Source organism: Mercenaria mercenaria, chromosome 7 (genome assembly GCF_021730395.1).
Source record: "Mercenaria mercenaria strain notata chromosome 7, MADL_Memer_1, whole genome shotgun sequence".
Lineage (NCBI taxonomy): Eukaryota > Metazoa > Mollusca > Bivalvia > Venerida > Veneridae > Mercenaria > Mercenaria mercenaria.
This window is the reverse complement of record NC_069367.1, coordinates 81,525,745-81,552,215: the sequence shown is the minus strand read 5'-3', so window position 1 is coordinate 81,552,215 and position 26,471 is coordinate 81,525,745. Positions and strand designations below refer to the sequence as shown.

General features: G+C 34.4%; 1 protein-coding gene across 1 annotated transcript in view; it reads right to left on the bottom strand.

The window, feature by feature from the left end:
- Positions 1–20,353, bottom strand: part of LOC123553802 (centromere protein I-like) — a 40,110-nt gene extending 19,757 nt beyond the window's left edge. The window contains exons 1-11 of the mRNA XM_045343461.2: positions 20,210–20,353; positions 19,224–19,361; positions 18,929–19,047; positions 11,292–11,399; positions 10,335–10,430; positions 9,486–9,575; positions 6,452–6,601; positions 5,235–5,399; positions 4,519–4,639; positions 1,774–1,859; positions 622–739 (exon numbers count right to left, since the gene is read on the bottom strand). Coding sequence (XP_045199396.1) covers positions 622–739; positions 1,774–1,859; positions 4,519–4,639; positions 5,235–5,399; positions 6,452–6,601; positions 9,486–9,575; positions 10,335–10,430; positions 11,292–11,399; positions 18,929–19,047; positions 19,224–19,361; positions 20,210–20,270 — 1,252 coding nt within the window. The 5' untranslated portion in view covers positions 20,271–20,353. The remainder of the gene's footprint in view (positions 1–621; positions 740–1,773; positions 1,860–4,518; positions 4,640–5,234; positions 5,400–6,451; positions 6,602–9,485; positions 9,576–10,334; positions 10,431–11,291; positions 11,400–18,928; positions 19,048–19,223; positions 19,362–20,209) is intronic.
- Between the last annotated feature and the right edge of the window lie 6,118 nt (positions 20,354–26,471).

Here is a 26,471-nt window from a genome sequence, read left to right as displayed (position 1 = left end):
TATTATTACATACCGAAACTTACATTTAGGAGGTCCAAATCCATGCTTTTTGTTATCTAAGAATAGAACTGATGCAGCATAAACAAAATAATTATTTCACAGATGGGGATAACTTTCAGGTTGTTGAAGTCAAACAAAACTATATTTTATGACTAAATGCATAACCTCATGTTATTATATCTAAGGACATAGTGCTTAAAAGTCAAACTTTCATTTTTTTATTACTATGAAAACATAAATGGCTCATACAATAGGGATGTTTTCAGCAATTCATGTCACTCCCAGCCATTACTCATATTTAAAATGTTTTGATTGCTTAAAAAAATGGGTAACTCACGCATTTTGCTTATCCTCTTATGAGTTCAATGATCTGACTTTTACTGTCACTGATGGATACTGTATGCAACAAATATAATCTATCACTGGTTGCAGGTGTTGTCTTCCATCTTTTTTTTTTTTTTTTTTTTTTTTGGTAGAAACTGAGCACAGACTCATTTGTGCTCAACAGTTTCTCTCCAGCAGCGTATATGCATCAATATTTACATTCAGTTAATTTGTTAAATACATTCTTTGTTGTCTTGTAGGCAATCAATATATTGCAAGTTTGAATGAAATACCTACTTGAAAATGAGTAGAGTCGAAATCTTGAGATAAGTTTGAAAATCACATGTTTAAAGTGTTGACCATTCCACGTCTGTAGGTATTCTGACATCACAATATCCACAGCAGGGATACCTTCCTATAAATACAGTAGAACTCTTGCATTTAATAAGTAAATGTGAATGTTTTTCCTATTGCTTCATTTCTCTGTAACAATGAATGATTTTGTTTGTAAAAACATCTGTACTATGACTCATGTACCACTCCCTACAGTGAACATAGATTTAACAGAGGTGTTTTGAATCCAACATATCCAGTTTTTTTTTATTTCAGTTTTTGGGGAATGGCAGCAGTGCCGGCCAATAGGGGTAAATTGTGCTGTAACTACTTAAATTTTGGTTAAATCAGATTGTAGTAAAAAACAGAATTCTTCATAAATATGCTACACTGGAAAAGAAAATGTCTTAAAAGCATACATTATAAATGGTATGGTTTACATAATAATTATTATGCAGATCTACAGACTTTAGATTGGAACATGTAAACAAAAACAAGAGCTGTCCTTAAGACAGCCAATGCTCGACTATTCCAATTGTTGTCCCAGAGGGATATTACCCTAAATGTTAAAATGTCTACAGAGTTTCAATCCAGTATAGATCTGCATTAGTTTTGGAGATAGTAAGTTGCATGCAAAACTTTAACCAGGATTATCTAAGTCCAAATTCACTACTTAACTATGTCAAAGGAAATATCTATCATGCTTGCAACATTGCAAATGCTTTGCTGGTGCAGCGTTACAGAAGTAGGGCATCTGACTACTTAACAGTCCAGCAAGTTCGGATCCCTTCAAGACTGAAGCTGGATCATGGCTTCCACAATCCAGTACTAAGGCACAATTATTGATCAGATATTCATGCAGATGTTGTGAACTAACATTAGCTCTACAATCAGTGTAAAATAAGTAACTCTAAGCTGAGACAAACCATTTTTAATCATTTTCCAGAAAAGAAAATGTAACATTTTCATATTACTTTCATTACGCTTTAAAATACAGCTTCATCTTTGCCTTTGCAGTATTTATTTTGTCAACTGTTTAAAAGAGTAGTACAGTCTTATTCCAGGTCTTTTTATGTGCAAACAAACAAAAAAGTTTCAATGACATATAAATCATACCTGGAGAAAATCTGAGAATAACTTTAACAACCGTAGCAGTGTAGTAGCTCTTTCCTTGTTTTTCTGTTTCAATGTATCAACCAATTCTAGAAACAACACAACAATTTAAAGTATTTAAAAGATGATGACATGATCTGTAACAAGAGCGCCGCCAAGCAGGGCAATATATGCCCGAAGGCTTACATCATAGGATGGGAGCAAAATTTTGGCAACTTGACTGTTGTAGCCCCAAAGGACTGGAACAACAAAAGGAAAACTTCAAAAAACAAATCTAAATCCACAAAAAAATATTCAAAGTCTACAAAAAAATCCTTATCAGGTACAGGTATGTAAAAATACACCTTAAAATTGGAGGTACCATCCATGTTGTACCACAGAAAAGTGGTCTCAGTTTTTCCCTATGGCCAATAATAAAAAAGTTTCAAAATAAGCTATTTATAGTAACATAAAAGGGAAGCAATTAAAAAAAAATTACTGTAAGTACAAAAAAGAGATCTGCCAAATAAAAACAAGAGCACTGCAATGCAGAGCAATATACACAAAGCAAAGTCATATATGACGTTTGACCCTTAAGTGTGACCTTGACCTTGAAGTGAGTCATCCGGAACATGCGCTCTGCACATCATTACAATGTGGTGAACATTTCTGCCAAGTTTCTTTGAAATCCTTCCAGCAGTTCAAGAGTTACAGAGCAGAAACGAAATAAACTGATATGACTTTTGACCCCTAAGTGTGACCTTGACCTTGAAGCAAGTCATCCGGAACATGCGCTCTGCACGTCGTCTTGGTGTGGTGAACATTTGTGTCAAGTTTCTTTGAAATCCTTCAAGGGGTTCAAGAGTTAGAGAGCGGACATGAAACAAACTGATATGACCTTTGACTTCTAAGTGTGACCTTGACCTTGAAGCGAGACATCCAAAACATGCGCTCTGCACATCGTCTCGGTGTGGTGAACATTTGTGTAAAGTTTCCTTGAAATCCTTCAAGGGGTTCAAGAGTTACAGAGCCGACACAAAATTGCTAACGGACAGACAGACGGACGGACACCAGTGTCATAACATAATACGTTCCTTTGGGCGTATAAAAACAGTACTGTTTGGTAATCTAAATAAGTATATTTCAGGTATAAATATATTTTTGTAGCTTTCATATACAAATACATGTATGTCATAAATACATGGCTTCTAAAGACTTTAAATTACTTTAACATCTACCCGAATCCTTTAAACATATTAAAGACAACATGTGATACACTTGTAGCATTTGCAGGAAGTATTCTTTTTAAATTATAATGTTTTAAGTTCCTTATGGCAGTATAAATTTAAAATTCTATCTAAATGGTGGTGGTTTAACATTGCAACACTGGGTAAAATGAAAAGATCTTAATTTCTTAAATAAAACATGTCAATCAGTCTGGTATATCATATGCTAATATATTTATGGGCTGAGAATGAATTTTCCCGTAACTGTAAAAATAGTGTATTTCGTATGTGTAAAATGTTAGAACAAACGAACCTTTCCCACATCACCAAATGTTAAAAGTTGTGTTAAAGCAGTAGAAAACAAATTGGTAGAGGTTGAGATTCAGGGATGGAAGGATGCATTGAATAAAGTAGAATCACAAAGGGGTAATGGAAATAATAAACTACGGACAAATAGATTATTTAAAAGTGATTTTGGTACAGAAAATTATGTGAAATCTACTATTCCGTCTCATTTTAGAAGTGCCATGGCAAAGTTTCGATGTGGGGTAACTCCACTGAAATTGGAGACTGGTAGATATAAGAACCTAGATGTTAATGCAAGAACTTGTTTTCATTGTAAGAACTGTGTGGAAGATGAAAAACATGTAATACTTTACTGTCCGTTATATAAGCAGTTAAGAGATAAGTTATACAATGCTGCGGAAGATATTTTTGCCACATTTGAACAGATGAATGACTCTGATAAGTTTATATGGCTTTTCTCCAATAATGAAGTAGCTAAACACACTGCTGGAACCTGCTTTTATATTTTAAAATGTAGGAAAAGTATTTTATTTTGTAAATAGAGATAATTTTTTTTTTATTATCTGTAAATACCATCCGTACCTTGCTCGTTTTAAAGAACTCTAAAAACAATATTTATAAATTCTGATACACAATAAGACTAGGTTTTAGTTTATTTTAGTCTAGTGTATTCACCCCTTTTTATAAAGAGTGATGTTTTAAGTCAGTGTTTTATATAAAGATCTGGAACATTGTTAATATGTATATATGTATTCTGTCTCTTATAGCTCTGTATAGAGCGGCATATGTACATTGTTGCTTTACTATGTGAGTTAATATATGCTGTACATGTGATGAGACATTAATAAAATAAATAATATATCTGTACCAGTAATTATAATACAGTTGATGATTAATTGAACTATAATACAAACTTATAGGTCATCAAAGGCAATTATATTTGAACAAGTAAAACAGTCTGACCTTACAATAGCTTGAAAAATTCCTCATAAGAAAGAATTTGGATCCCTGCCACGGGCTGCATATAGATGTGAACAGGGAACCAAAAAAACAAATAAACAAAACTTTTAAACAGTTGTAAGCCAACATCTGTTCTAATAAGAACAAAACATTGAATGTCCTTATAAAACCCATTTCAAGAGTCTATCCACAAATACGAACTCATTTTCCTTCCACAGACACAAGTTTATTATCAGTAAATTTATAATGAATGAAAAAATAACAGTAATACATGTACCTTCTTGTAAAGTTTCAGCAACCCAGAACTGAAACCTGGCCTCAGCTATATGGTCTTTTGTGTATGACATCACATGTTTTAGTGTATCTGACCGTAACACTGCTCCTATCTGACTTGGAAACTGAAATTGCAAAACAAACATTAAATTTTGAACAGCTGTTTGTTGTTTTTTACTGAATGAATTAACTTTTGAACAATATCATAATTTCGACATTGATGTTCATTAACTGAAGTCTACACTTTAACTTATGACCTAACCACTTGCCTGTGCTCTACCAACTAAGTTAACTGGATGGGCATAAAACACTGATTTGTCAAGGACCATTAATGTTGAAATGAGTGCTTAATATGTTGTTAAAGTCAAGCATAAATGTTATCACAATTTATCCTTGTAGCCTTCTCAAATGAAATTTTCTGTGTTGCACATATTTGCTTTTGAGTTAGGTAGGGATGATGTTAAAAAACTGTCAATCACATTTAAACATTTTTATGTGACATTCTGATGTTGGAGGAAGGCCCTAGGCACCCTTTCAGACATGTGGCACTTGGGTAGAACCACTGGCCTTCCATATGCCAGCTGGAGGACTTTCTCACATGAAAAATACTACATCCTAAGCAAATTGAGATAACCTGCATGTGATATGAAGTCAGCAACCATAACTACCTGGCCACTGAGAACACTTGCACACATCAATGTGACTTTTAATAACACATACCTCTATACTATCTAGATTATCTAAGACATCTTTAAAGGAGTGTATCAGTATAAAGGGTACAGTGCGAATCCCTAAAGAATGAGCTAGTGTGTCCCTCTTGTAGTTTGTCTTTGACGTCAGAGAGTGTATCACAGGTATTGGATCTATCTTCCTACGCTTTCTTGACTGAAATATTTCAAACATGTTTTCACATACTGTCAAGAACAAGAGATTAAATGCAACTAATAAAACATCGATCCATTATATAAGAAGAGTTGTCAGCAGAAAACAAAGCAAATAAACCCTATCAAAATTTGAATAGTTTAATAAGAGCTCATGTTGAATGGGGGTTACTTCTGCACATACAGTGATGAACACATACAACATTAACATGATATATCATTTGACTTTTAGCATTGGTACACTACTGGGAATTTTTGTTGTTGTTTTTTGGGGAATGGTGGCAGGACTGGGAAAATCACATCATTAAAAGATGATTTTTTTATGTCATACTTGAAAATAATTCAAAAGCTCAATGATTGGTGTTTTAAACAGTATGGTTTATATATGTATTATTAAACAACAGTTTTGGTTCGAAAATGTTCTGGAGAATTTCTGTCATGTATGTAGGGGACATGGTGTGTGTGGGGATGTATTTTCAGAGGGGGCAAAAGTGCAGAATTTCAGCCAAAAAAAATCAACTGCACTAAACTATACAAAACTGAAAAACATTGATTCGGTTTAGGCAGGTAGCAGTAGTCTTTATTATATCACTCATTCAACCTTTACGTTTACCCCCTCACAATAAGGCATACTGAAACCAGTATAAGTGTTTTCTAGAAGCAGCGTAGTAATTAGATTAGAGATTTGTTTAAAACTGAGCATAAATATCTAGTAAAATAACAGTAATTTTTGGCTGTTTCAGGAGATGAAGTTTAGCCCTATTCCCTCATTATTTTTTTTTAACCAAAACCAAGTACATAATTATGCAAACCATACCATTTAATACAACATGCTATTAAGTCATTTTCTTCTGAAGTGTAATATAGTAAATTTAAGAATATTATTTTTATAACAATGTGATTTTTTTTCTATTTCAGTTTTTTTCCAACGCAATTTCACCTCCTAATAGGCACTGCCACCATTCCCTCAACAATGAAAGATAACTCTGGTATAAACTAAACAAAATTTTCTGCTTATGTTTGCTTATATTATATAAAGCAAAGCCAAGCACTTACAGGCATGAGATCTATGGCCTGTCCAGTAGGATGTAGCCTTTCTAACAATGCCTTTTCCCAGCTCATATCTACAGTGGGTGACAGCCCATTCTGCTCCCTCACTTGCCGCACTGTAGCACTCCACTTCCTATCATAGGATGGAAAGAAGGACTGAAATAAACAACAGTATGATATTTAACTAACAGATCAATGGCTAACTATACTATGACTACACTACATTAGTCATTTTCATCCCATTATCTACATTTGCAGTACTACTGCAGCAATACTCTTACATCCTTCCATTTTTTGGTAAAATTCTAGTGATTCAATGCATTTGCAAACAAGTCAGTACTAAGGAACATTCTCCCCTCTGCTCTAACTATACATATAACCAATTTATCAGTAACCATTATTTTGATATGTCCTTTTAATTCTTGTCAAAACCTGGACATTCCCCAAGGTCACATTAAACACAAGTTTTAAATCCCAAACACTCAGTCTAGAGATGTACGTAAACAAGAAAAAAATAGAGGATAATTGTTGGTTTCGGTGTAATATCACCTTATAATTTCACCTAGTGGGCAGTGTACGAAATTCAGATTTGAATCCAATAGCCCGTTCGGGCTACCAGATTAAAAATTTTCCAAGCCCGACACCAATTTCACTAGCCTGAACTTTAACACCTTAAAATACATAATTTTTGCACCATATAACATTTTGTTTTACAGATGTCTCTATGCATGGTTGAAGTAATAAAAAAGACATACAGTACATGTTTGCCATGTTTTTGAAAAATTTTAACTCGAAATACTCCAGTCCAGATCAGCATCGTCAGAGTCCAAAAGCATCGGACATGACACTCATTGCCAAAACAAAATCTAAACTGTTATGCCCGATTTTTTAGGATCCGCACTCGCCAATTACTGCAACTCGGACTGTTGACAATTTGTAAGATGTAATACTGAGTGCTGAATACACATTACACACACGCTGATAGCATAATTTAAGCTCCACCTACTGCAGGTACTTGTGAGATTTTCGCGAGAAGTGTGAAAGCTAATCAAATTATCAGTTACGCTACTGGTATCGTATCTATACCCGAACAGTACCAGTATCCGAATTCTCGTAATTTCTCCTTTCATGTAACCCTTCATAAAGGGAGTACTATATGTTTTGGAAGGCTGTTTCACAAGCAAGCATCGAGCGAAATTTCGTTCATCAATGACAAGTGTTTACAGAGAAATTCTACCTTCTTTATTACGCAATCAACTTTCTGTTTTGTTTACATCTGAGGGATTCCACATGACACGCATGCGCGGAAGACAAACTCATGTTTGTCCTATTCCAGGGAGGTAAATCCTGAGCTTATGATTTGCACTCCGTTGTAGAATTACTCTCCCTTTATAATTAGATAATATATTAAGGAAATTATATTACCATTGCATCACATGGGTATTTAGTTACAAGGTAGAGCGCATGCTTCGGTCGTGGGTTCGAATCCCAGCCTCCACTTAAACTTTTATCTTTTTTTTATTACTTTTTTTAAATCTATATAGCACAGCTTAATGACTTAAAATCAATATAAAACTCCCATATACCGGGGGTACAATGTATACAGTAATCAAATAAACTACTGTTTACAAGCTAGACAATTACATGTTGTGAAAGGTGCTTGTCTGAAGACAAGTGCTGCATAATATGATTGTATAGGTGCTGTACGGTACCGTACGTAACGAAACAGAAGATAGCCACACCGTGTACGATTTATGGGAAAAAGTTGTAAAGGTTAATTATATAATTTAAAATCAAAATTATAAAAGATTTTCAGTCAAAATAATTTTAAAGCTGCTTAAAAAACCATTTATCGGAAACTGGTACTGTAGATAAACCAATTAACGTTAATTAGACTGCCCTTTTGGAGCCCCCGTTTTTGGACGCATGCGCAGATAAGGCCGGTATTGTTTACATCTTTGCAAAGAGTAAAGACTAGGGTTTAACAATTTGTAGATTACTTTTGTAAACAATTTGTATTTGAAAATAAATATAATGAAAACCCTCATTTTTTATCGGAAACTGGTCTGAAACCAGTAGAGGTGATTGTATTCAGCCAATTAGCGCTGCGGTTACGTCTTTAACACTGTGTTTGATTGTCAACACGTAAGAGTGCAAAAACCAATAATTCCATAAGCGTTTCTCAGTCTGGAAAATCAAGATGCAGTACTCGTTTAATTAGCATGTTTTTTAAACAAATGAGGAAAATTCGGTAGCCCAGTCGGGCTTGTACCTGTGGAAAATCGGTAGCCCGAGCTGAAATTTGGTAGCCACGGGTTGTCGGACTACCGTGAATTTGGAACAGTGCTAGTGGGCACCAAAAGTGATATTTTCACGAGTGGCACAGCCACGAGTGAAAATAACAACTTTTGGTGTTCACGAGTGAAATTACCGTGATATTACATCAATACCAACAATTTTTCTGTTTATTTTATGTCTAAAACTCTACTTTTGTTGTGTTTATTTCAATAAAATGTCGAAATTTGCGGGAAATTTTATCAGGAAGCATCGCAAAGATGACGTCATTTTAACGACATCACCGTCATATTGTTTCCGATTTTCAGTACGCTCGGTAAACTTTTTGACGTTAATCTGGGTACAAGATTTGATTATTTTCACTGAGTGGCCAGTGAGTTTATCAGGATATAATTACCGTTATATTTCGATAAACCACCGAAAAACATAAAATAATAATTTAGTAATTACACCAAATTTCAAAATACTTTCCAAATTTTATCAATGTGTAATCATGTATCATTATTAGCAAATGTCAGGGGAGGACATGCAAATCCGGCTAAAACTTTAACAGGTTTGATCTTCAAACTTTGCTATCATAAAGAATAAATTGTGGAAAATCTCAACAAACAACCTGAAATTAGTCATTTCTATTATCTGAGAAAAGCAAAAACAAGGACTTCTGTGTCTTTGATGATGGACAGAAAAGGATCACAATATAAATGATATCTATAATATGATAATGTGTACTGATGATATCAATTACCTTGTATGAGCGGGTGTTGACAACATGTACCAAGCTTGGATAATAATGCCGATATATAGACAGAAGTCCAGTCAGAAATGCTTGTGGTCCCTTGGAAAAAAAGATTACTATTTATTAACAAAGGAACAATAACAGTATGTACAATGTTAACATGAAAAAACAGTACTTTCTGCTGGGTTGGAAATAGTACATGCGCAATAAATGTTTTAACTAAACATATTTTTTACTACTACCAACATCACGCATTGAATGCAGCTGTAGAATGATGGAACAGTGCTTGGCATACTTTCATGCTAAATGATTTTCTCAAATACAGCTGAACTTCACTTAACTTTCTTTTGATATGTTTTACGTTTAACCCACCCTTTACACAACATATCTTTGGTAAAACAAGTGTTTCTTTCCAGAATCTATTTTTTTAATGTATATGTGAATCTAATGCCTACCAACAGAAGAGAAGCTAGTGCTTGGCATAATGAAAATCTATGGACTGTCAAACAAAATAAGTTTTTTTTCGAGAGAGAGAAAAGCTGAAGCCATATTAAGTGTAAAACTCACATTAAATGAAGCACTGATATATATCTTAAACTGTTCACATAGATATTAAAGGTACATTTACATAAACTGTTTTGTAATATATCTAGCAAGGGTATCATTTGATGTTTGGCACAGTGTAAATGCCAGTCAGTCTGTTGGGAAAACTCATTTTTTCAACAAAACAAACATAACCAAGCTTCTGCAACACATCATGTGCTGAATATAAATCATATACACAGTTTTGAAAGCCACAAAAAAAAGCCACTATGGAATAGTAAATTCAAATCAGAGTATCATATAATAAATGCTTACCATATCTTTCTGGTACTGTATAAGAAATCTCACACGGAACAGTTTAACATCTTCTTTCCGTGTTAAAAGGTACAGCAGGTGACAGATATAAGGTGTCTGTAAGTATAACAAATGAAAAAATTGTTTACATTTTAATGTCGTTATCTTAACTTAAACTTATCATCAAGAAATAACAACCAAAATGAAAATTAAGTATTGGTAAGAACCTTTACTGTGAAAAAAATAATACTTGGAATGGGGCTTATTTTTGAGCAAATAAAATTTCAATTAATTCATCTTTGAAAGCTGAACTATTAACTCCATGAAATAGCAAAATTTCATACCAGTGATTTCTTAATAATATTTTTACAGCCAAATATAGGCTGTTTTCCCTACCAAAAATAGCTATACTTTCCCTTAAAACTTTTAAATTTTCCCTAAAAGAATGTCATATATTCTGCAATTACCCTTGGATTTTAAAGAAAATGTTACATAACATGCGTAGTAATAATTTTAGGAAAGTTGGTATTTATATGTATTTTTAATCCCAATTACCCCCATGTTGCTTCAAATTTACAACTCACACAGTTGTTATGGACTGACAATTATGTCAAACTGTCTATATAATTTACTTCTCATCAGGTGCTATAATAGTACAATGTCCTCTAGAAATGCAAATACACAATAATAAGAAAGGTGAATTGGAAAACAGTATTTCAGAAAGTAGTAAGGTTGAATTTAATAGGATTTTGGCCGAGAGCATAATAAATGGTTGTTATTATTCAGTAATAAAGTTACGCTGAACAATGAAACGTAACTGTAGGTGAATTCGCGACCGCGATATTAAATAGCAGTGAACAGTTTCTTCACTCTAAGAAACGTTAGAGCCTCCTTATGCATTACCGTCTGAACAGTTACCCTTGAGGCCAGAAATTCCCATCTGCTCCTACAACCAGTGAAAGAATCTTATAATCTCACCATTATTCTGTAATGGAGGAAGTGGAACAGCACTCCATACATAGCATGCAGATCATCCCGAGTATCAATATATTCATATATCACAAGTAACCATCGTAACAACAAACACTGAAATAAAACAAAAATGATGCTTTTATTAACATGTTATTCATCATACTATAGGTTAGGGTAGAAACATGAATTCGGTCTTGTCTTAAAATTATACTCTTATTAGTTTTTTATTTGTTATGCACTTGTGAAGGGCTAAAGCAGCCTGAAACTAGTTTGGTTTTATAAAAATAAAAAAATATAAATATAAAATATTCCTTTCATTGTTTGGATGTGTGGTCAACTTTCCTTTTTAATTAGATGCATGGTTGATAAGTATTGCTTTCAACCTTGAGCAGTGTTTTCCTATTATTTATTGTCTGATTAGTTAAGACATTTTTTGTGTTTTAATTTGTTGCTTATAGTGAAAATATCAATTAATTTTTCTTGAGAGGGCTACTTTTTGTGGACTTTTTGGTTTTTAAGCTAAGCCATAAAATTAAAGCTCCAGGGAAGTATGTACTTCCTTTCTTTCAAATCCTTAAAATCTTCAAATATCAGTGTATTTATTTTAGTACCTGGGGCCTGTTAGAAGCTTAAAATTACATAGTGATGACTGAAATATGGAAAGAATTACATTGTAACAACAAGAGCTGTCTGTTGACAGCGTGCTCGACTATTCGAAGCATTGACAGAAGTATATGGTCAAAATATTACCTGAGATTTTCAGACAAAAGAAAAGGAACAGATAAGACAAAGTTAACAATGTACCTGCATTTGTGGAATTGGATAAGTCTTGCATTATATGGCAATGTGTGATCATGTTCATTATTGGTAAGCAAGTGTTCAAAGTTTCAAAGCCATATATCAAACAGTTAACAGACAAAATATCGAATGGTATGCAAAACCGAACTAAATTCTATGTCCAAATAAGGGCCATAACTGAGCTAAAGTCCTTGTCCTAGGTAAGTAGACTATGAAGGTAAACAAGTGGCCAAAAGTTTCAAAGCCATATGACAAACAGGTTAGGCAAAATACAGACTGGTACGGAACCTTAACTGATTTTCAAGTCCAAAAAGGGCCATAATTCAGCCAAAATAGTTGACAGAGTTATGTACTCTTGCCTACAGATTGGAATCATGATGATAAGCAAGTGTTAAAAGTTTCAAAGCCACAATGTCATGTCAAATAGCTTTGACAAAACGTTGACTTGTATGAAACTGAACCAATTTCCGAGTCCATAAAAGGGCCATAATTCAGCCAAAACAGTTGACAAAGTTATGTACTCTTGCCAACAGATGGAAATCATGATGATAAACAAGTGTTCAAAGTTTCAAAGCCATATGTCAAATAATTTTGACAAAACATGGATTTGTACGAAAACTGAACTAATTTCCAAGTCATAAGAAGGCCGTAATACTGCCAAAATAGTTGACAGAGTTATGTACTCTTGCCTACAAATATAAATCATGATTATAAATAACATTTCAAACTTTCAAAGCCACATGTCAAATACTTTTGACAAAACATGGACTTGTACAAAAATTGTACCAATTTTCAAGTCCAACAAGAGCTGTCTCCATAGGATGACACATGCCCCCGATGGCACTTTGAATGAATACTTATGGCCGATGTTAGAGTTTAGGACCTTTGACCTACGGAGCTGGGTCTTGCGCGCGACACGTCGTCTTACTGTGTCACACATTCATGCGTAGTTATTTTGAAATCCATGCATGAATGACAATGATATGGACCGGACACGCCCATCAATGCACTACCATGAAAAATGACATTTAATGTCTAAGTGTGACCTTGACCTTTAAGCTACGGACCTGAGTCTTGCGTGCGACACGTCATCTTACTGTGGTACACATTCATGCCAAGTTATTTGAAAATCCATCCATTGATGACAAAGATATGGACTAGACACGCCCATCAATGCACTATCCTTTAACGTCTTCTAAGTGTGACCTTGACCTTTGAGCTACGGACCTGGGTCTTGCGCGCGACACGTCGTCTTACTGTGGTACACATTCATGCCAAGTTATTTGAAAATCCATCCATCGATGACAAAGATATGGACCGGACAATCCCATCAATGCACTATCCTTTAATGTCTAAGTGTGACCTTGACCTTTGAGCTACGGGCCTGGGTTTTGCGCGCGACACGTCGTCTTACTGTGGTTCACTTCATGCCAAGTTATTTGAAAATCCATCCATCGATGACAAAGATATGGACCGGACACGAAAATTGCAGACAGACTGACAGACCGACAGTTCAAAAACTATATGTCTCCCCAGGGCCTCCGCTGTCGATCGCCAATGTCGCCATTTGCGATAATTTTAAGAATTTGGCGCTAAATTTTGCAAATTGGCGAAAATAAGTGGTGCATAGTTTTTTTTCTCGTCATTTGTTTTTTTTCCGTAGTGATATAAGCGACCCAATAATTGGTTCCCGATACACATGTTAACCTAGGCGCTGGTAGTGAATAAAATCGATAACCAGTCTAGGCGGTGTAATTTGACAATTCGACTGTTGAAGTTGGTTGACACTTTGAGAATATAATTGCGTAATAATGTGTGAACTGATGGTTAATCAGTAATCAAAACATCTGCCAGCTTGTATGTTTGAACTCTGCCAAGAATTCACCAAAATTAAGGCCGATCACGGTGTACTTTATGTATTGTGATTTTTACAAAAAAGATCGACATGTTTGTGGCATGCAGTTGTATGACTGACGAATTTTTAGTAAGTACGAAAGATACATTTAATTTGTTACTTTTTGCAAATATATTAGATAATTTTGTAATTCCTCAGTTTTCATAAAAGATTTTAACGATGAATCCGAAAACAAAAACACAGCAGCCTCAATTTGTATCCTGGACCTGGTAAATTAATTCCTTTGAAATGTTCAGAAACTGGAAGATATCACTTGCTACCATGGCTTCTTAAAAATCATCAGATGAGTGTTCAACCCACCTTCTAAAATAGAAAAAATTCCGAATTTTCCTTTCCGAAAATAAATGAGTCCTGGAATATTGGTAATTCATGGATAAATATGATTCTTAAACTAAGGAAATGATTTGTGTCATTTGTATCCAACTACAAATTGAATTTACTTCTACAATGAACTAACACATCTTCAAAAGAAATTATTTACTATATTTTATTTCTCTATGCACAATTTGACAGCCAACTAAGAGAAATAAAAGTGGCTCAGAACTTTGGCTCAAAAATGGCACTAAAGTGGCTCCAACTTTTTCAAATTGGCGAAAAGGTTGGCGACAAGTATGAAAAACCCAGAGGAGGCCCTGCTCCCTTCGGGGGACATAAAAAGGGCCATAATTCAGCCAAAATAGTTGACAGAGTTATGTACTCTTGCCTACAGATAAAGACTGTTATATTAAACAAGTGATAAAAGGTTCAAAGCCATATGTCAAACACTTTGCACAAAATGTGAACTGGTACGAAAAGCTTAACCAAGATTTCTAAGTTAAAAGGGGCCATAACTCAGCCAAAATCCTTGATGGAGTTATGTACTCTTGCCTAAAAGTGGACATGGTGATGATAAACAAGTGTTGAAAGTTTCAAAGCTTTATCTCAAACGACTTTGTCAAAAAGTGGACTGGTACGAAAAACTTAACCAAGGTGTGACGCTGACACCAACACTGTGGTGAGTAAGATAGCTCTACTTATTCTTCGAATAGTCGAGCTAAAAACAGTTCTTGTCATAACAGTGATTTTTTTTCTCAAAATTGGGAATGGGTCTGGTACCAGAAAAAATTGTGAAAATTAACATTGTTTTTCTCAAAATTATTAATTTTTTCCCCTTGTGATTTTTTTTAACTTTCTAAAATCAAAATGTTTAATGATTGAATATGAATATATTGGTGGAAAAAGATGTCTAAAACTTACATTCATATATTTATTCCAAAACAAATGAGGACACCATTTAAATGATTCTTACCTGATTTGTATCTAAACATTCAAGGGCCGATAATATATAGAGTGAGGAAGGTAACAAATCTTGATTTCCTCGCAAAAGTTGATTCTATATTTTTAGAGGTTTTCACACCAACTGTGAATGGGTCCAGCAGACCCAACTGTGAATGGGTCCGATATTTGGTACCACTTATATTAGGAAAAAAGTCGCTGCATAAATATGTTACACTCAAGATGAAAATTACTTAAAAGCTCAAAGCATTGTGTTTTAAATGTTAGGCCTAAAAAAAAAATATGTTTGTTTCCTGTAACATGCTGAAAAAAATGGGGGTCGGTAGGTAGGGATTTTTTTTTTTTTAATTTTTTTTTTAGTAGGTGTCAGAACATTTCAGTGTTTAGTAACCTTATTATCGCCAATTAACTGCCTAATCAGGCCTCAACCTTAACTTTTTTCAGCAGTTGCCAGCAGGTTCACCAACTGCTAAAATCTAGTAGACCTGCTCAGACTTTAGTGGACCTCCAATTCTATCTCCTAAATTGTGATGCTGTAGACGTCATAACTTCATATGACTCAAAGAAACAGGACTTATTTCTAAATAATTAAAAATGGAAGACTTTAGCAATCTGTTATCCCGAAAAATAATTATTTTGAAAAGTGTCCCAAAATATGGACACAATCAGCACCAGTGCTGAAAGTGAAAAAAAACAAAACATCAACAATTTTCGGTAATCATTCTGATAATAAACTAAGTAATTGGCCTTGTTTTCATCATCAATTAACATCCCCTCAAAGAGCAAAAAGAAGTGTGTCGGTTATTGTGGCATCTGCAGTGGAGATCAAAGCGGTATAGTTTCCACAAGATTGTCATTGCATTACGTCATGTTTTTCGCGCCATGTGACACATCACTGTCTGATCGTACTTTCTCGATTCCTTTAACTGTTGAGAAGAAATCAGTAAAAAAGTTTTTTCTTTAATTTTTTAAAAGCGAATGTGCAATATCCCGAATAAACTGACATGAAAATGTGTCAGACCGTGAACGATGCTGACCTATTTGCCCTCAAGAAATTTACATTATTGTTTGAGAAGAATATCTAACAAAGTGTTGTGTCAAAAAATATATGTACGAAGACTCATTTAAAACTTATTAAAAATCGCAACGACATCATACTGCCTCATTTTAAAACCACATTTCTATTTACGTTCATGAGGTCACGTAACCTATTCTGCCATGCTAACAGAAATCTGTTTGCCAAAAAATCGTTTTACTCCATGTATTTAAATTGCTGCCGCTTTTTCATTATTTAAGATTTTTTAATTGTGTTTTTTGTATTTTCTGGTCAAAAGTCTGAATTTTATTACCATAGTATGTACCATTTATTTACTTTAAAAAGGAAATAAATAATCAAGATCGCGCTGTTTGAAATTTTACAAAACATTATATGAAAATTGGATCGTTTTAAAAGAATTTTGCCTACATTCCTGTCGATATCTTATTAAAATTGTTATAGAATTCAAACTGTATTAGTTCTCAAGCGGTGTTGAATATCTGAAGCGATTATATTAAAAAATGAATGCACTACGCGCGTTTTTTGTGTCAAAAGTAACTGCGATGTAAATTAAGTATTACGATAGGGCGCACGTGCTTGTGGAATGGAAAATTACCAGCATGACGTTTTGATATTTTTACGATTCGCAGGTAAATTTCAGTCAATCCAGGTAATTTTGCCTGATGTAATTACTCAATTTGGTAAAGTTACCACGTAAAAACCACTCACCCGATCGGTGGAGTAGTCCATTCGTGCTATCCTGACTTTAACTCGCCAATGCTTATAACTGTAGAATGCCGTACTAAGGCAAAATCAACTTTTGTTTTGTGAATTCGCCGATATGGATACGATCCCCCACCCCCCACCACCCCTATTTTTTCACTTTTAAGGGTTTTATTTTATTTGCAGACCGTGACTGAAAATTGGTTGACCGTCGGTCTACCCAACTTTTGATAGTGGACCTGCCGATATTTTTGGTTGCGTCGGTCCAACGGTCCACCACTAAGGTCGAGGCCTGTTTAAATTACTAATCAAATAAAATTGTTGAAAATTTGCTCCCGCCTTTCAATAACAGATGTTTAGGGCTGTCATTGATTGGGTCCTAGGCGTATCGACGATACCGATATATCAGAAGACAAATATCGACGATACATCGATATATTGATTATTAAGTTAGATTAACGACTTATTTGTTCATATGCATACAATATACCTTCCTGTAAATGCTATTTTAAGTTTTATTGCCTACTTTCCATATTTCTGTTTGATTGTGTTGTATTTGTATTTATGAAATAAAAGAAATACATAAAAATTAATAACATCTTTCATTTTTATTTTGCCTTCACTCCTTTTTTGCATTTATCCAAATTTACAACTTTTTGAACTTTAGTTGTTTTTTAGGGTCTGAGTGTTTATTTGGGTAGTTTTTTTCTCTCTGTAAAATATCGATTTTTGAAATTGGGAATCGATAATCGATCGACAAAAAAATATCGTTGATACATCGATATCGTTTCTATCGATGACAGCCCTACAGATGTTGTTCATACAAGTTTTTTTTCTACACTGATTCCTTTTGTTCAGTAAACATTGTGTAACAGGCAAAGTTCATAGTTTTGCAGTCAGACATAGCTACTGGCCGTTTTTGCCAATTAGAGATTTTCGGGGCCACAATTAATCTTTTGTCGCAAATGGCTCAAGTGCAACCGACAGCGTGACCCCTGAACAAGTGGTACAAACATGATAATAGACTATTCTTCTACGAATTGTTTATCAATTAACGTTTACACCTTGATCAATAAACACCTTTCATAATGAAGTACTAAATACAAACCGCGAGATAACCAAGTGTCAGTCGGCGCGTGGCGTGATTGACATCTGTCAGTAGCTAATTAGTATATGACACTCCGCCTACTGCCATACTTCCGCTTGTGGCGGCGAACAGTATTGAAATTCACCGAGATTTTGATTGACAAGGGACAGAACTTTTGAACTCGATATGCATTAAAGAAAACTTCTCGATTTTCGCGGGTGAAAACCTGGAACCTCGAGTCTACCGACAAACAGGCTTTTCGCCATGTTGTTTCATGTCGACTGAACCAGGAACGTTCGTGACTATGCACGACGAGGTCGGGTACAACTAAATTATCCCTATAATCAATAAAGATATAATCAGAATCTCGAATTTCAGCCCATAAAAAAATTGCGGTCGGCGGTAAAAACTTATGGTCGGTCGGGTTACAGGAAACAAACATATTTTTTTTTAGGCCTTATGGTTCAAATATGCACAAACATGAGGGTAAACCCCTTACTATTTGGGAGAGAGAAAAGCGGCCACCTTTCTGTCCTAAAAATGCACTCTGTCCCCAAAGGAAATAGTGAATTTTATATCAGATCTATAAAGAATTTTTTCTGGTGAAAACCAAAAAATTATTGCACAAGCAAAATTTAAATTATAAACAGTTACTCCCTGTTTACAAGTCAAAATGCATTTTTTGACCTACGACTTATTACACTGCTTTCTGGGAAAGGTCTATGAAAGATTAATTATTAAATGTGTAACTACACTGTATATTACTGCTCAGTTACCGTTAAATATAAAAGTTACACTATACGACTTACTTGTATGTTAATGGATGGTTTACGGGTACACAGCCAGGAGATGACACTGAGTGCAGCTTTTTCTGGAACCACCGACTGTGGTATAAGAGCCTTGATGATTCTTTTACAAACTGTCTCGACTGAAATAAACAGATAGAAACAAATACCTTTGTCAGTTTCAAAAAAACTGAAAAAAATTATGCTTACCATTGGGGCAAAAAAAAAAAAAATCATCATTAGAATCAAAATGTAACACCTGTATATAGCTTTATTACATAAATTTAGACTTAAAAACACCATAGCTGAATAGCAATACCTTGTATACCAGATGCAGCAACATCTACAAGTGCTGTTATATGGTCCGGTGACAGGCCTGTCTTCAGAGACGTCTCCTCTATACATTCTAGTGCCCATAACAACTCTTCATTACCCTTGAATTTCTGTCTTGTTGTTGCTGAAGTACAATTTAGAAAAGATTAAAAAGTTCAGATTGACAATTTGATTTTGAATTTGTTACATCCTCAATCATTGAGTTTATTTAATACATTTATCATTACTACTTATTAATTTTGCACTTTTTCTGTACAAGTTACTTTGTGGACAATTTCTGGCTAGGTTTTGCTTGGTAGTCATGGTTCTTAGCTAATTCGTGGCATGTTCGCAGCAACTTGTTTGTGGGATGATAGTAGTTAGGCTGACAAACATATTTTAGCCCGTGATTTCGTACCGATTCGTTGTGCCACATTTTTATCTACCAGGGACTTTCAGCAGAAAGGCAATTGATATATATTTTATGAACGGGAAGGGCTAGAGACTTGAGGTCAGTCTCATTTTGTAGCTGAATGTACACATGAAATAGTGATGGGTAGTTTGTTTAATTTGTCTCGAGAACTTATTTCATAACGGCCTGGGAAGTGAACCCATTGCTCGCAGGCTCGAATCCCAAGATTCTGGCCTTCAGTAGACATTATGTATCTTTTGAAGGGGAATCATATTTCACTACATATTTTTCATTTTTGACTCAGTCTGGTCATTTATTTGTCCCAGGTCCGATACTCGTGCCTGTGATCCATACCAATTATTAAAAATTCAGAAATAAATTCGCATACAGATCAGATTTACTTGGATTATTCCTGATATAATTTTGAATAAGATCATCAAGTCATAAAGACGCAAGAAATAGGAATACTCTCATAAAAAAATCAACTGTCAAAATGAACAAGATCGCGAAAACGAACGATAATGCTTAAAAGATGCAGTTCTCTAGTAAAGAATAACAATTTGACAAATCTATTACTGTACCATCTACAAAGAATTTCACTGCATCGTTGATGCCTTTAGCGGACCTCTTTCTAGATGACATTTCCGATTTATCTCTGTTTACATATTCGGCGCTATTATTTTGAAATTTTCTCGCAATATCTCGCGAGTCGAGATAACATTTGGTTAAGCCCGTACCTAATCGTACTATTCCGTACACACCGAGTCACGCCGTTATTTATTCAGCAACGGGTATGCCTGGAAATAAAGCGCAATGTACACCAGTGCTCAGTGGAGGTAAAGTGCGCAATGGGCTATTTTTTTTTTAAGGAACGATAATTTATTTAAAAGGAAATGTCTAAAATGGCAATTAAATGATAATAAACAAAAGGAAACACAAACATCAGATATTTTTACAAAACTGTGTAATTTTCTGTTAAGTTTAAACGTATTTAAAGGATAGAAGTTATGTTGGAATATATATACAAACACGCGGCTTTAAGTATTTTCAAACATGATAACAAATTATAAAAGAGTTTTTCTATATCAATTTTTCTGAAACACAAACAAGAGAATTGAAATAAAATATATAAATTATGTTAAAAACAACAAACAACTGAATTAAAATATATAAATTATATTAAAACAATATATACAAACATTTGACTCAAGATAGATTTGAATCCATATTTTAAACATGCTGCAAACAATGTTCTCGAAGCACAAAAAAGATATAAATTATGTTAAAAATATACATATTCGTGTATATAGAACATTTGAAACTAATTACAACAACATGCTAATAAAATCTGGAAAGTAGATCTCTCGGAAGCAACGAAAACAAGGTAAACAGTGAAAATTGCAGACTCGGTTTGATTGAGTCTGTTCATGAGCATTAATGGAAAATGCAACACTGCTCATAAAAGCGGTTTAATATCAAATTTCTCTTAAACGGAAATAACATATTTTTTTAAAAAATGCGTTGCAAACATATTAAAAACATGGATTTTAACACATTTTATACATGATAGTTTTAGTTTATTTTCAATATTCCATTAGGCCAAATGGCCCATGAGGATATACAATACATGATATATGGCAAGACAGTGAACATCAAAAAATCTATATGCAACTGAAGTTAATGTGCGGAGAAGGTTTACAATGCATTGCATAATAATATCCTTAATGCGTGATAATATCAATGCCTAATAAATAAATAATACTGAAAATTTCAAAACCATGCGTTTTACAAACCACACAATCTTATGATACATTTTACATGTAGAAGTCGATGCGTATTAAACGCGAGGGTCAGTCTTCTCAGGGAAGATCGCCTATCCGACTTACTTTCTTGTCAGTGCGTATTGAACTAGAGGGTCAATCAGATATAGATTTAAAGGGAATTCCTATAGTTTTTTATGCGCATCTTTCTGCGCAGCCGACACTTTCTATGGAAAACTGAACTGAAGTCAACATCTGTTGAAACATGTTACAGACGATCTTGACAATGACAATGACAAAGTTTTATTCGCTTTAAGGCCTCCGGCCCATGAAAAATATATATACATTTACAAATATGTGTACAAAGTATAGCATGTGTAAAGTCAATCAAATAGACATGATACATTTACATCTGGCAATATCTTTCAAGTACTGATTAACAATATGTGGTTATAACTCCTGCATACAAAGTTTTCTCTTTTGAAAGGCATGATATAAGAATACAGCAACTGACTTGATCAATTCTACATTTTTAGATGACATAAGCATATTAAATTTGTTAACATTTGGTTGGAGATAATACTTTTGTGGTAAATATGAAACACGTAGATCTGAGTAACAGGTAAAATCTTAAATATGAGGAATCTTGAATGAAGTAACATTTTTGATAAGTTTTATCAGTAATCAAATGTTGATACTGGTTTATGTTGTATTGACAAGTATCATGCCTGACAGGTATCTTGCTATTTTGTGGTTGTGTTTTCACATCGAATTTTAGTACAAAGACAGTGTTGTTCATATAATGTAAGATAGTTGACTTAGTACTGATTTTTTAACTTCTAGCAGACATACATGTAATCAATTTGGCCAGGTTCGCGCCATTTTTGGTCCGAACAGGTGTTGTATTCTAGCGGTCTTAACATAAAATTTAGCCTGGTGACCCATACATTTTTAGCCATTTTTATGCTCACAATACAATTATCTATACACAAGAAAAACAGGAAAAAATTCTATCAAAGAGTTTTTTTTCAAAAGAAAAAAAAAATCTTCACTATGGGTATTTTTCATTGAAAAAAGTCCACAAAAGTAAATATGAGACAATATTTTTTTTTCATTTGTACCCAGTATTGTAAGGATAGAGTATTACAAATATGACTATGATATCAAATAAGTATATGATAAAATCTGTAAAAAGAAAAAAAAACCCGTATTGTGCTGTCTTGATGTATATTTTGGTTGGTATTTATAAAAAAGCAGACAATTGTGAAAATGTTGAAAAATCGCTGACAGTTTCAGCAACAGTGGGTGTGTTCAAAACAATTTTTTTCCACAAAAAACAAGCCCGGTGACCTATTGTTTTTATTTGTTCATTGTTTTCAGCACAAACTTTCCTATCATATATGTGAATTTAAAAAAATTCTATGAAAGGAAAAAAAACTATAGGAATTTTCTTTAATAACGAAAAACTCAAGTCAAAATTCTGTGACGATTTCGTGAACATTTGTCGTAAAATGAGGTTTCCTAAACATTACGATCGTGATCAAATTCACCCGGAGAACTGATAGTGCTTGATTGTCTGATGAGACACAATTTTAGAACAATTAACGTCAATGGAGATCCTAATCTGTGTGAATAAAATAATTGAACAATATATATGCCTGATACTTTGTGCTGTTGATTGAAAAAATAAAGAATTAGTGCTAATAATTATTGTTAGTGTTTTAAAGTAAAAATATGTTATACAAAGGACAATGATGAGACAGTATAGTGTTAAAGTACTAGAAAAATAAAAATCATACTTTCCATTACCGGCATTTCCTGTTGATTTTGTCAACATCTGCATGGTCTATCTATCTTCCGTTTAGGTCAAACCCCTCGCGAGGACATAGACCTTGCGCGCGTCAACCGACAAAATAATATTAGTAAGAATGTGAACATAAAGAGGTTTAAAAACAAAGAAATAAGGTTGGTTAAAAACAGGTTTAAAAAATAGAGCAGGTGGTTTATAGGGAGACATGTTCAATCTGGCTAACAGCCTGACTGAACTGCGGAACGGATAAGTTTACAAACATCTGGTGGAAGAGCATTCCAGTGTATAATGGTCAGGTAAGAAAAACTACTTATTTTCATTGAAGTTCAATGTGTTTAAAGAAGCGATATATTCAGTTCGAGCGACAGATCATTTACGCTTCCCCAGTAATGTGGTTTTGGCCAGTAATTCTCTAGTTTGTTCAAACATTCGAGTTAACTGAAGTCAGTTTAGAACTTGGATGTTCACTTTCAAGTTCACTTTCTGTCTCTCAGAACCATTCTATCGACTTTTTTACCTGTTTAACGCGAGTCTAAATAGTTACTTTTGTTTGTTTGTTTGTTTGTTTTGGGTTTAACGCCGTTTTTCAACAGTATTTCAGTCATGTAACGGCGGGCAGTTAACCTAACCAGTATTCCTGGATACTATACCAGTACAAACCTGTTCTCCGCAAGTAACTTCCAACTTCCCCACATGAATCAGAGGTGGAGGACTAATGATTTCAGACACAATGTTATTTACCAAATAGTGACGGAGAACATACGCCCCGCCCGAGGATCGAACTCGCGACCCCGAGATCCGTAGACCAACGCTCTTACCTACTGAGCTAAGCGGGCAACAAGTTACTTACAGACATATATTTTGACAAAAATTGCTGACGTAGGGGTGTAATATGCCAAAATTAGTGTTGTACGTCCCATAAAACGACGCATATAAAGAAGTACATCATATAAAAAGGTTATTCTCTTTAGCCATTCAGTAGTTACTGATTTTCTTCTTTTGAGAGCAATTTCAGTTTGATATTTTTCTACTTCATAATACGTGTTTCGCCGTATAGTTTACACTCATTCACATATTGTAATATTCACATATTCCATCACAAAGAACTATATATGTGTCATGATATAGGTACTTCATAAAAACTGGTTTATCTGGCGAAATCCTGGATAAGTTTAAAATTAATAATTACAAGGTATCTACAGTCAGTACATACGATTTTTCTACTTTGTATACCACTTTACCACATAACTTAATAAATGACAAACTAACAGCCCTAATTCAAAAGACTTTTGCCAGAGAGAATGCTACATTTCTCGCTTGCAATTTTGATAAAGCTTTTTTTACTAGCAATATTATTAAACATTATACAATGTGGACCTGTGACGAAGTTTGTAAAGCCCTTTCCTTTTTATTGAACAACATTTACATCAGGTTTGGGATGCAGTTTTTAGACAAGTAGTTGGTATTCCCATGGGAACAAATTGTGCACCCCTTGTCGCAGATTTGTTTTCATATTGTTATGAAAGAGACTTTATGTTGAGCCTTTCTCCAGATACGCAGGCAGATATTATAACTGCAATTAATAATACATCACGCTATCTGGATGATATTCTTAATATGGATAATCCGTTTTTTGGTCAATTGGTGGGTACTATTTATCCTAGGGAGCTTCAGTTAATTAAAACTAACAGTTCGGATACTGATGCTTCATTTTTAGATTAACATCTCTCTATTTATGACAATATTATACATACCAAAATTTATGACAAGAGGGATGATTTTAATTTTAGTATTGTAAATTTTCCCCATTTGGATGGGGATGTACCTCAGGCTATATCTTACGGGGTATATATTTCTCAATTAATTCGGTTTGCCAGAGCGTGTAGTCATGTCAAGCATTTCAATGAACGTAATCAATATATTACAAGTAAACTTCTTCAGCAAGGCTACCGTTATTACAAATTGCGTAAATATTTTGCTAAAGTTTACTATCGTAATTCTGATTTAGTTTTAAAATTCAATAGTAATGTAAAGACACTTCTGCGAGAAGGTATTTCTAAACGTCGTAAGATCTTGGGTCATGGTAATTTTCCAAATGTATTTGGTAAAATTATAAAACGTTTTATTAAAAGAGGTTACGACCCAACTGTTTTGAGACATACCGCATGTTTAGTGTTCAACCCGTTTACAGTTGGACACTACGCTTTCCTCTTTGATTGTGTCTGACGGAAGAGGGGGAGGACTCTATGATAAGCAGTTTTTAAATCCTACCAGGACTAAACTGTTTTGATATCTGTCTTCTGGCCTGTTTCGTCGGGCCCTTAAGGGTGTTTTTCTTGTTGCTCTGTCTTCTGAAAAGGCATTGAGTACATACGTTTTTGGTTCTAAATGTTTGCTTTTATATATTTATACACGAGCATTTTTGTGTTTTACATGCCATGCCTTTTTGTTTCCATTACGTGTGTTAGAGATTCACCTGGAGGGGATTACTTTTATTTACACTGTCCCGTGTCTTTGGAACATGGTGGTGGGGGGGGGGGGGGGGGGGGGGTGGGGGGGGGGTAAGAGTGAGGTTGGGTGCGCACCATAAACCGGTTTAAGCTCCCCATTGGTGTTTTTGCAACTGACCGTTCCAAGGCGGTGCCCCACTGTGTTCCTTTGTTTGTTCGTTTTGTCCTAATGTGTTGGTTTTGTGTGTGCGCGTGTATGTGTGTGTGTGTGTGTGTGTGTGTGTGTGTTTGTGGTGTATTAGCCTTGTGTGTGTGCGCGTGTATGTGTGGTGTGCGCGTCTGCGTGCTGTGGGTTTCGTTTTGGGGAGGCTGCGTTTTTGGTGCGTGGCATTCCCTGTTTGATATTTGTCTTTGTTTTTTTATATTACTGGGAAAACATTCTTTTTCTTGTGTTCAAGCAGAAACTAGAAACTAGTAAGTGTAATTCAGTTATCCAAGCAAAACACAAATTCTACCATATAATATATGAAATCAAATATACACGCCATGCACGGCGAAATCAAACTGTTTTCGAAACGTTCCTTCCGCCATGTCTGGAGAAAATGTGTTGTAACTCTTAAATTAAAGTAAGAAGATAATTTATTCATATTTTCAGGTATGAAATGTGAAAGAATGTTCTTCTTGAATATTTTGTTACCTCAGCTTTAATTCTTGACACTCATGAAACGGCCCAAATTAAAAACTGTGACATAAAATGCTTTAAGTTTAATAATGGCGTCATATTGATAACTGATATGTAAATCAATAGGTTATGATAATAGTT